This window comes from Giraffa tippelskirchi, chromosome 8 (assembly GCF_054371585.1).
Source record: "Giraffa tippelskirchi isolate mGirTip1 chromosome 8, T2T-mGirTip1v1.2.pri, whole genome shotgun sequence".
NCBI lineage: Eukaryota > Metazoa > Chordata > Mammalia > Artiodactyla > Giraffidae > Giraffa > Giraffa tippelskirchi.
The window spans coordinates 114,412,295-114,423,883 of record NC_137282.1 but is presented as its reverse complement, the minus strand read 5'-3'; the positions used below and the strand labels follow the sequence as shown (position 1 = coordinate 114,423,883).

The following is an 11,589-nucleotide window of genomic DNA, read 5'->3' as shown; positions in this document are numbered from 1 at the left end:
TAATGGGATTTAGAGATAACAATGGCTAATAAAACAGACTTAATTCCCAAATACCTACAGAATTATAGCCTGGAAAAGATGTAATAAAATAAAGTTAATGAAATACCTAGCATACAGTAGATGCTCAATGAATAAAAGTTATCTGGGTGCTAATCAGAAACTTTGTATGTGTCACTTTGGGAAAGTTAGATAACCAAAATGTTGAAAATTAATGATGTCTTAACATATGGAATTTCTTTGGTAAATGGAGGCTTTTTAAATATGAAGGGAATCCAAAGTGAAATATTTAAATATACACTTAAAACATGTATAGGACCTGTATGCTAAAACTTACAAAATGCTGATTGGAGAAAACCTAAATCAGTGGTGAGGCATACCATGTCCATAGATTGGAAGATACAACATAGTAAAGATGACAGTTCTCCCCCAAGAGATCTGTAGGTTTAATGCAAATCTTGTCAAAATAGCAGCTAGTAATTTTTTTAAGACAGACGTCTTATTCTAAAGTTTATATGGAAAGGCTTAGGCCATAGAAGTGCTGAAAATGATCCTGACAAAGAACAAAGTGGAGAAATCACTCTACTCAATATTAAGGCTTACTGTATAGTTACAATCAGGACAGTTGGTGTTGCTATGGGGATCAATACATAGGTCAATAGAATGAAGCAGAGAATAAGAAATAGACCCACTCAAATGTGCACAATTTATTTTTGACAAAGATGCAAAAGAAATTCAAAGAGAAATGAAAGCATTTTTAAAAATTGATGCTGGAGCAAATGGACATCCACAGGCAAAAAAAAAAAAAAAATTAGAAATAGAAAACAGATCAGTGGTTTCTAGGAACTAGAGACAGTGAGAGAAGAGGGCAGAGGAGGAGGTAGGTATCAAAGGGCAGCACAGGACACTATAGTTTGGAAATCCTTCTGTATGGTGGTGACTATAGTGGTGGATGCACAAATCTAGCCATGTGACAGAATTATTTAGCATTTAAATACATACACAAATGAATACAGCGAAACTGGGGAGACTAATAAGATTGGTAGATTGTATCCATGGCAATAGCCTCTGTTACTGTCAGAGGAAACTGAGTAAAGGATATCCAGGATCTCCTACATTCTTTCTTTCAACTGCATGTGAATCTATACTTATCTCAATAAACAGTTCAGTTAAACAATTTTATCACTTTTGAATATAAAGACTTGCATTTTATTAAAGATTTGAAAATATGGAAGAAAAAGGATCAGAAAAATCACCATCCTGAAATATAATCTTTCAGTGTGTTTCTCTTTCCAGTCTTTGTTTTTATACTTATGTGAAAACCAAGTCAGGGCTGGTGCAGGGTGGGGGCCTGACTGTCCCCACCTTCTGTGACATCAGAACTCATGGCTTGAGAGATGCTTGGTGACCAGGAGCCGGGGAGGTGGTGGTACCCTCTTCTACCCAGGCAGCCTGACCTGAGGCCATGGTGGTACAACAGGTGGGCAGCAGGGGACGAGTGGCAGCTGAGAGAAGGGGAAGTCGCTGTGAGGATAAGAAGCAGGTGAGGCCAGACCAGGTGTATATGGCTTTCCTCCCATCTGGGCCCCCTTGGATGCTCCAAGCAGACTGTGAGGCCCTCGAAGTCAGGAACAGGCTTTCAGCCTGACTTTCCCTAGAGCCCAACCTGGTGGAACACAGTACAGGGGCTCAGGAGCTTCTTCTAGAAGCCGTTACTGACACTCTTATCCATTCTCACACTGCCAGCAGAAGGAATGCCCCAGAAGGACTTGGGAGTCTTATTTAGCTTCCTGTTGTATTCCGAGTGCCTAGATTAGTGCTTGGTATGAACGAACAAATGAACCAAAATAAATAGGATAATATTCCTAAATTGGAGAGGTCCTGGAGCGTTTGTTCTAAGGGCTGAAATTCAAAACTCACATAGGATTTTGTCAAAATGGAAAGTGTTAGCACTTGTGTACACAGCCTGGTATGCACAGCCTGGTGCTTCTATTCCTCTCTCTTTCGTGTCTTGACATTCCCGAGAGGCAACTGTTATGAACTTCAGTTACAAATGGGTAAAGTGAGATCAGAAAGGCCAGACAGCAAAGACACACTGGGATTTGAAACCAGGTCCACCTGACTCCAGAACCCTTAGCAAGGTCGCCCTGCCCTGCCCTGCACTGCCTGCCAGATGGGGAAGTAAGGGGAAGATGGAAAAGGTGGTGGGGACGGCCAGCGGGGCGATGCACACAGTGGGAAGGGGTAGGACTTTATTCTGAGATTACTAAGAAGCCATGGCAGGGGTTTAAGCAGAGCAATGCAAGACTGATCTATAAATGTTTTTAAAAGATCTGTTCACTTATATACTTAATACACTTTTGACTTCTTTGTGCTGGACCTCACTGCGAGATGGAGGCCTTACGGGGCTCCGGCTGTGCTGCAGTTTTTGCTAAAAAGTGTTCCTCTAATACCAAACCTTAGGAATGCTCCTTCTAGAAAAGTCATTTAAGTTCTGTGGTCCAGGGAACGCTGACACTCTCATTTCCCTCCTGGAGAGTCACACAGCTCCTTCACGTAATGAAGGCTCTGATGAGTCCTGCAGCAAGGAAATCCATGTAACTTTACCACAGTATTTCCCAAACCGACTCAACTATAGAGTCCCTGTTTTTGCTTTCTTGAAAGACCTTATAGCATATATCAAAATCCATTTTACAGGGACTTTTGTAGGGGACGCGGGTTCAACCCCTGGTGGGGGAACTAAAATCCCACATGATGAGTGGTGCAGTCCAAAAACAAAGTTCAAAAAAAATCCATTTTACAAATGAATAAACTGAGGCTTAGAGAGAAGCAATGATTTGGCTCAGACTCCACAACAGCACAAGAGAAGGACTAAAACTTAATTTTAGTCCATTTTCCCTGCTTTTGACTTCACTCGGCACAAAAAAACAAACAAAAAACCAACTTAGCAGCAAGCATGCAGATCAAGACATCATTCTGTAAATCACATTGACAGAGGAATAGTTAAAGAAATAGAAGAATGTTCAGACCACAGAATGTTCATCAGCCATTATAAAGAATAAATCAGTGTATGTTCTTAGATAGGGTTTCCTTGGTGGTTTAGCGGTAAAATGTAGAAGACGTAAGTTTGATCCCTGGATCGGGAAGATCCCCTGGAGAATCTCATGAACAGAGGAACTTGGCAGGCTACAGTCCAAGGAGTCGCAAAAGAGTCAGATACAACTTAGCAACTAAACAACAACAACATGTTCTTAGATAGTCTCAGGGAATATTGTTAAGAAAAGAAAAAAGTGCCCTAATCTACAATGATTTCACATTGAGTGTCCACACCCAGGCAGTACAGAGCATTTCCAAGCCTCCTCCAAGGCTCCTCCCAGCTCATACCCCATAACCACGGTTCTGAGTTCTAGCATCATAAATGAGTTTTGCACGTCTCTGAATTTCATGAATTCATGGAGTAGAATCAGACAGTGTGCCCCTTCATGTCTGGCTTTTTTCACTTCTAGCGTGTCTGTGAGATTTGGTCACATTGTTACTATGCAATTTATTTTTATTTTTAAAGTTAACATCAACTATAATGTTGCTAGTATATATATTTTTAAAAACTATCCAGGAAAGAAACAAATCATGCAAATCTCTTTATCTTCTTTGTTTGTGGTAGCTGGTCTAAATCTTACTTCACAGACTCAGGTACATAAGAAATGTATTATTTCAAGTCAAATTAAATCTGATTCAACCCACATCTAGTGAGTTGGGAGGAAAGTCAATGTCGGTCACTACTGTCTCTGCCTTAATCCTCTCTCCACTTCTGTTTGCCTGACTTGGTCACTATCCCAACTCACACTGTCTGTTGAAAGCAGGAGTCTCTAAATATCCTGTGCTAAGACCTCCCAGCCACACCATGAGGCCATCAGGAGAGGGTGCCAGGCCCCTTGCAGACTCAGAATCCCCTTCCACCTCCTCCCACCTCTTCAAAAGGCTCTCTCACTTTTCTCCCTCCCTGATCCTGGCATGCCCATCAAAATCTCCTAAATTATCTTGGACTGACCCAAGTGCCAGGGAGCAATGTTGTCTTCAGGAAGCCATTTCATTCCTGCACCAAAATCCCCAGGGGTAGACTTTCATTTCCAGCCTTCACACAGTAACTGGGGCCAAACTAGCCCTCACATTCATTGTAAGCGGCCATAAAATTGACAAAAATATACAAAGCAACTATTTTCAGGTGAGGGCAAAGGACAGCACAAAAGTACAATCGCTGAGGGGAAGAAACAAGGATCGTTGCCTCAACTTTTTCTCCACAACGGCTGCACCAAGAGCTGGAGGGCATACCAAGCCCAGCAGCCCTGCTGAGCTGCAGAGAGTCTGGGCGGGTGAAGCTGCCCGGACTCTGGAGGAGACTCTGTAGGACAAGGCCTTGGATAGAAAGAAGGGCTGTGTGCTGACGGCACCCTGGCCCAGGTGGGGATCGCCACGCTCCTCAGCCGTGGGCCAGGATGTGCACACAAAGGATTAGCTCACCCATGGCTTACCGGAGGGCAGCTGCTCTGGGGCTGAGAGCAGAGATACTGGAAACCCAGTTGTGCTGGAGGTAGATGGAATTCGGAGCCAGCTAGAACTGAGAAACTCCTCAACACCACGGGCACCCATTTGAGAGCACGCATATCACACATGTATCTGTACACACACACATTCAATATTCATACACCATAATGTTACTCATCAATAACCCCAAACTCCAAACAGGCAGATGTCTCAGCAGTATTATGTTGAGGAAAAGTAGCTCAACAAAAAAGAATGTGATATGTGATTTCATTGATGTGAAGTTACAGGACAGGCAAACCGAATGTCTGAGAACAGATGAGCTTCCCTACTTCAGGGTGGGGGGAATGAGGGAGTTGGTCGCAAAAGTACATAAAGGAATTTTCTAGGATGATGGAAATGTTCTATATCTTCATTGGGGTGACACTCCACATGTATGTAGTAGTATGTGTGTGTTCAGTCATGTCCTGACTCTGAAACCCCCATGGACTGCTAGGCTCCTCTGTTCATGGGATTTTTCAGGCAAGAATACTGGAGTGGGTTGCCATTTCCTTCGCCAGAGGACCTTCCCAACCCAGGGATCGAATCTCTTGCATTGGCTAGTGGATTCTTTACCACTGAGCCACCTGGGAAGCCCAGTCCACAAGTATAAACGTTGTTCAGTCAGTAAGTCGCTCTGATTGTTTGCAACCCATGGACGGAGTATAGACATTACGGTACATGTAAAATGTGCATTTTATCATATGTGAATTATACCACAATAAAGTTGACTTTTTAAAAGATCATTTAAAACAAACAGAAAACAAAAGGCAAAAGTGAGGCAAATAATGAAAATAAAGGAAAGCCTTCCTTCTCACCAGGGACGAAGGAGGGAAAACACCGATGAGATGTCAGCAGGTTGCCCTGTTACCTAACCCCGTGCAGTTGCGGGTTTTGTAGCAAGCACGTGTGACTCAGATAAATAGCAGAAGTGAATCCCCATTCCTAGCCCTCTGTGAGGGAGGTGGGGTGCTTGTCTGCCCTCCAGGAACTCACCTCCTCCTCTTCTTGCCCCCAGACTCTGTTGGCACTGCTGGTCCTGGTGCTCTACGTGGGCACAGGAATATCAGGTGAGCACTGTGGAGTCCGAGGGGGGAGGAGCCAAGAGCACACAGCATTACCTGAAGCTGGTTGCATGCCTAGGGGACCTCCACAGCTGGCCTTTTCCCATCCTCTCCATCCCCCTGGGATGACCAGCCAAATTTATTCCAACTCCTGCTCCTTTACCTTAGTAAGAGGTGGTGTTCGTACCTGTTTCAGGAAGAAGTTGGGAGGTGTCAGAAAGGATCAGAGAATGTAACTACCCCCAGAATCCTGTGACTTCCCAGGTAACATATTCAAGAAGGGACCTTAAGCTAGGCTGAGGACGTCTGAGAAGGCTTTCCGTAGGTGTCATTGATGAACTGGGTCTAGAAGGATAGGTAGGAGTTGGTCTGGTGGAGAAGGTGGGGATGGGTACTTGGGGCAGAAGGAAAGCATAGCAAAGGCTCGGGGAACTTTTAGAAACCAGCTCAGCAAGTGAGGTCTACAGGAAAATGCTCAAGATACAACCTTGTTGTCTGCCTTTTAGGTGTTTGAATACCAGACCAGTGACTCCCCAGAAGAGCCGATCAAGGTCATGAGGACCTGGTTGAAAGAGAACTTGCATGTTTTCTTGGAGAAGCTAGAGAAAGAGGTGCAAGAGCTGGAGCGGCTGGTACAGGACCTGGAGGAATGGCTGGATGCCCTCCTGGGAGAGGGGCACCCAGAGGACCTCTGCTCCACCCTCAGAAATCACCTGTGAGGGGCAAGGGCTGGGGCCTAGGCAGGAGGCCAAGTGGAGATGGGAGTGAGTATTCCAGGAGTTCCTCCAAGGAGGTCTGAGCTGTGGCACTTGAAGTTCAAGGCAGCCGAGAAAATAAAACAGTTGAGACACTAAAAACTCTTGGCACCACTGCTGGTCCATGAGGTGACGCTAGTGGTAAAGAACCCTCCTGCCAATGCAGGAGACGGAAGAGACAAGGGTTCGATCCCTGGGTCGGGAAGATCCCCTGGAGAAGGAAATGGCAACCCACTCCAGTTTTCTTGCCTAGAGAATGCCATGGACAGAGGAGCCTTTGGGCTACAGTCCTTGGGGTTGCAAAAAGTCGGATACGACGGAGCTACTGGGCAGCAGGGCTGGTCCATGCAAGCTAAGCCCAGGTGAGACGACACCAGGGCTCTGCTGAGATGCCCTCCCACAGAGCAGGACTCCGGCACAACAGTAGCCTCAGAGCCAGCCACAGGGTCAGGACCCTTCTCTCCCACTTCCTTGAGTCACTACACAAAATTCCTCAGCCTCTCTGAGACAAAACTGTCTCATTAGTAAGAATCCAGGAAACAAACTGCTTCACAGGGTTGCAGTGAGGATGAAACGTGTGTCTATAGCGTGTGTTTGCCATACAATAGGTGCCTGATAAACAGTTCTTCCTTTTTCACATTCCTTTTCCTTCCTCCTTAGAAGTTAGCAGGAGGATGTTGGTCTGGAGTATAGAGATAGTATATAGCAACTCAACCTTCTGACACTACTGGTAGAAGCGTAAGTTTTCGGCGCCCTTCTGGAGGGCAAATTGGTGACAGCTATCAAATTCACAAATGCATTTATCCCTTGACCCAGCTATCACTTCAGGGATGTATTGCATATATATATATATATATATATATGCACATTGTGAAATTGCACACTTCATTTCTAAAACCAAACAAACAGAAAAAAAAGGAACAGCCCAAATGAAAATGACATCAGTAGCGCACTGGCAAGTAACAGTACATCCAAACAATGAGATCCGCTGCAGCTATGAAAGAGAATGGGGAGGCTTTCCTACTGATGTGGAAATGCATGCAAGACATGTCATTAAATTAAATAAATAAGGGTCTATATTTTATTGTTGATGATGACGAAGTTGTGATTGAATACGGATAAAAATTCTAGATGGATACAACCGAGGGGGAGACTGAAGGGAGTTGAATCGAGGCAAATGTACGACAAGAAAGGGAGGAAACTTTCCATTGCTTACTTTCACATTTTCCAATTTTCAAACTGCGTGAATGTTTTGCCCATTCAAATATTTTTTAAATAAAATTATCTATCATTTTGCTTGCAGACAAGGACTGGAATACAGGGTGTATATGCAAAAATAATAATATCACTGGGCTTCCCAGATGGCTCAGTGGTAAAGAATCCACCTGCCCATGCAGGAGACACAGATTTGATCCCTGGGTTGGCAAGATCCCTTAGTAAAGGAAATTGCAACCCACTCCAGTATTCTTGCCTGGAAAATTCCATAGACAGAATAGCCTGGCAGGCTACAGTCCATGGCGTTGCAAAGGAGTTAGACATGACAGCAACTGAACAACAACAACATCACCATAATAAAATTATGAGCGACTTTTAATTTTTTTTGTCTGTGCTGCACAGCACGGCTTGCAGGATCCCAGCTCCCCAACCAGGGATCGAACCCGGGCCCCCTGCATTGGAAGCACAGAGTCCTAACTGCTGCACTACCAGGAAATTCCCTACTTTTTTAAAATAGTGCCATGAGAGAACCTCTGTCTTTTGATTATTTTGATTAAGCAATGAGAATGCTTGTCTAAGATTTTCCCTTTTTCTCTTGACTTCCAGGAAGCTCAGAGTTTAGTGTCTATTAATGGAATTACAACTGCCTTACTTTTTTTAGGTTATTTATTTCCCCCTTCTGATTTTATTGGAATTGTTATATATCTGAAATTGCCTTGTACTGACTTTTCTAATTTTTTTTTTCATTTATTTTCACCATTAGCTTTAAACATCTCATTCACCAGTGGCTGGTGCATGCACGGCCCAATCAATATTTCTTTCTTTTTAAAGAAATTTTTATTGGAATATAGTTGATTCCAACTGGAATTGGAATTTTATTTATTGTATTTTATTTTAATGCAATTGTTATATATCTGCCAATTATTTTTATTTTATTGGAATTATTATATATCTGCCAATTATTGAGATCACCTCAAATTGTTGGAAAGTCATAAGGGTTCCAATTAAAATAATCTCAGAGGATATCTGACTTACAAGGAAAGACATAGCAATCCATATGCTGGAGGGAATGAATCGTCATCTGGGTTGGGAAAAGTCTTTGCAAATTATGGTCACAGGGTGGATGGGGGTGAGAACCAGAATTTGTGTTTTCTCATTTGCAGCTATTTCATCCAGAGTTGTAAGTGAAAGAGCTGATTGACATTTCCTTTTATTTATGTTTACTATTACCATATAAGTTGTAGTTACAGATCCAAAATTATGTATGTTCTCTGTGTACTTTAAAGGGTTCTCAGGTAGAAATTTTACTATATACAGATTTAGCCTGGAGGCTCCCCAGGTAGCTCAGTGGTAAAGAACCCACCTGCCAATGCAGGAGACACTAGAGATGTGGGTTCAATCCCTGCATCAGGAAGATCCCCTGGAGGAGGAAATGTCAACCCACTCCGGTATTCTTGCCTGGAGAATCCCCATGGAGAGAGGCGCCTGGTGAGCTACAGTCCATAGGGTCGCAAAGAGTCACACAGGACTTAGCGACTAAACAACAACTAATTTCAGCCTAAGGCATATTTTAGATTCTAGCCCCTAACCAAGTTGTAATTCCATTAAATATTGCATCTGTAATATATTTGTGTATATAGAGAGATGTATATGTTTTTATGATATTTACATATTATATGTATTTATATAAAAGATAGGTTAGATGTTTGTGTATGTAATTTGGGGGATATGTGGGAAAAAAAAGTAAATAGAGCCTAGATCCTGGTGATAGCTTAGTCGGTAAGTCATATCCAACTCTTCCAGCCCTATGGACTGACTGTATCCTGTCAGGCTCCTCTGTCCATGGGATTTTCCTGACCCAGGGATCTAACCCAGGTCTCCTGCATTGCAAGTAGATTCTTTACCAACTAAGCTACCAGGGAGGCCAACATATACACATTACTGTATATAAAATAGATAACTAATAAGGACTCATGGTATAGCGTGGGAACTCTACTCGGTATTTTATAATAACCTATATGGGAAAAGAAGCTAAAAAAAGAATGATTCATTTTGCTGTACCCCTGAAACTAACACAACATTGTAAATCAACTATATTCCAATAAAAATTTCTTTAAAAAGAAAGAAATATTGATTGGGCCGTGCATGCACCAGCCACTGGTGAATGAGATGTTTAAAGCTAATGGTGAAAATAAATGAAAAAAAAATAGAAAAGTCAGTACAAGGCAATTTCAGAGAATAATAAATATGGGTGGAAACAAGACCACATAGCAACTCACTGTAGTTCCAGGTGGAAATGAAGATTTGGCATGGGGGAGAAGTGCCCAGAATCAGGATGCATTCTGAAAGTGTAATCAGCAGGACATGCTGATGGATGAGAATGTGGGAGAAGGGTCTAGTCAGCTGTTTCTCAGGCCTCAGGACGTCCTCTCTTTTCAGCAGAGGAACCTGAGCCATGAGTCAGGGCAAGATGGAAGAGACAGGCTTGGTCTGGTTAAAGGGAAAGTAGCCAGTTGGAAAAATGTCATGCCACTTAAGTACCCACATTTCTTTCCTTTGTCTCAGACACCTGGAGAATGAGGTCAGCATCACAAGAATTAAAAGCTTTTAATTAATTTTAATTGATGGTTCTCCCCTCATCTCTCTTTTACTCAATAGATTTGGCAGCCTTCCTAACATTCCCCTAGGCTCTTCTCTTTGGTAACACTGATTCATTCTACTTTTTAATTGGTTTGTCTTATTGGTTTTGGTCATCTTCTTTTCTGTTCTTTCACTTCATATATATCATATAATGTGAAAGGAAAACCACAATCACTCAGATAGTTCATGTTTTAAAGATAAGAATCTGATCATCCGGACAAAAATTCGATAAGGTCAAGTCCACCTGTGCGTTAGCCATAAGTATTTCATAAGCATGTTGTGATGACTGGGAAGCAATAATAAAATTGTGATAGTTGACATTTAGAAAATGCTTCCTCTATTCCTGTTTTAGGGGCTTGATCAAATGCTATTGTTATTTCCAGTTTATAGGAGGGGAAACTGAGGCAGGCATTGTCAAAATAGTATCACCAGTAAATGGAGAGCCAGGATTCAAGCCCACGCTGCCTGGCATCAAAGCCCCCACACTAACTCCATGGTCTTCACAGCCTCCCCTCCATTAAGCCCAGCCAAGATAATGTCTTCTCTCTCTTAAAAAGTTACCATTTTATTGTTAAGGAATCATATGCCAATTAAATTTATAAGGCAGTAAATATTCACTGCACGCTACTACATGTCAGGTACATATATAGAGAAGTAGAAATCTCATTTCTTGCCCACATACAGCTAGTCTGTATACCATGAAGTCAAGAAACAAAGATGGAGAAAATGAAATATCTACCTTGTTTTCAAAGCTATTGGGTGAAGTGTCAAAGGCATCTAACTAATTATCCCATGAACTATATATTTATTGACCTAAGAGTTCAGAGAAAGGATGGAGTACTTGAATTGGCACTAACATGAAAATCTGTTAGTCCAGTTCTAGAATAATGCTGAAATTTAAATTAGGCTATGGCCAAGAGGAAATCATGGGGAGGAATGGGAGAAATGATAAAGGATGGGTGTGGAGAGAGAGGGCCCCTTCTCTCTAGAATGGGATGAGTACTGCACCCTGAACTAAGCCCAAGGGTCAGATCCCAGGTCTCAGGTAAGATTTGGAGGCAGCTTCCCAAAGGTCTTTATACGAATAAGTTTTTAAAAAAAGAAAAAAGCCCTTAAGAAGGAAGGACTCAGTCTCCATTGAAATTATTCCAAGACCAGGAAGGTTCATTTCCAGTCTGCATGTCATATTTTTGATGATGTCAAATAAAAATGTGGACTTAATTTATTTCCTTAATCCACAAATTTGTTCAACAAAATTGTGAAATGCACTAAATCCAATTTGGTCCAAATCTGGCTGTCAGAAGGATAATTGAGGGACGGAGCCAAAGAAGACGCCTTCA

General features: G+C 42.4%; 1 protein-coding gene across 1 annotated transcript; it reads left to right on the top strand.

The window, feature by feature from the left end:
- Positions 1–1,414: 1,414 nt before the first annotated feature.
- Positions 1,415–6,496, top strand: SMIM23 (small integral membrane protein 23). The gene is made up of 4 exons (XM_081520753.1): positions 1,415–1,540; positions 5,594–5,645; positions 5,836–5,903; positions 6,146–6,496. Exons 1-4 carry the CDS (start codon positions 1,463–1,465, stop codon positions 6,356–6,358), a joined length of 411 nt encoding a protein of 136 aa, XP_081376879.1. The 5' UTR covers positions 1,415–1,462; the 3' UTR covers positions 6,359–6,496.
- Positions 6,497–11,589: the final 5,093 nt, after the last annotated feature.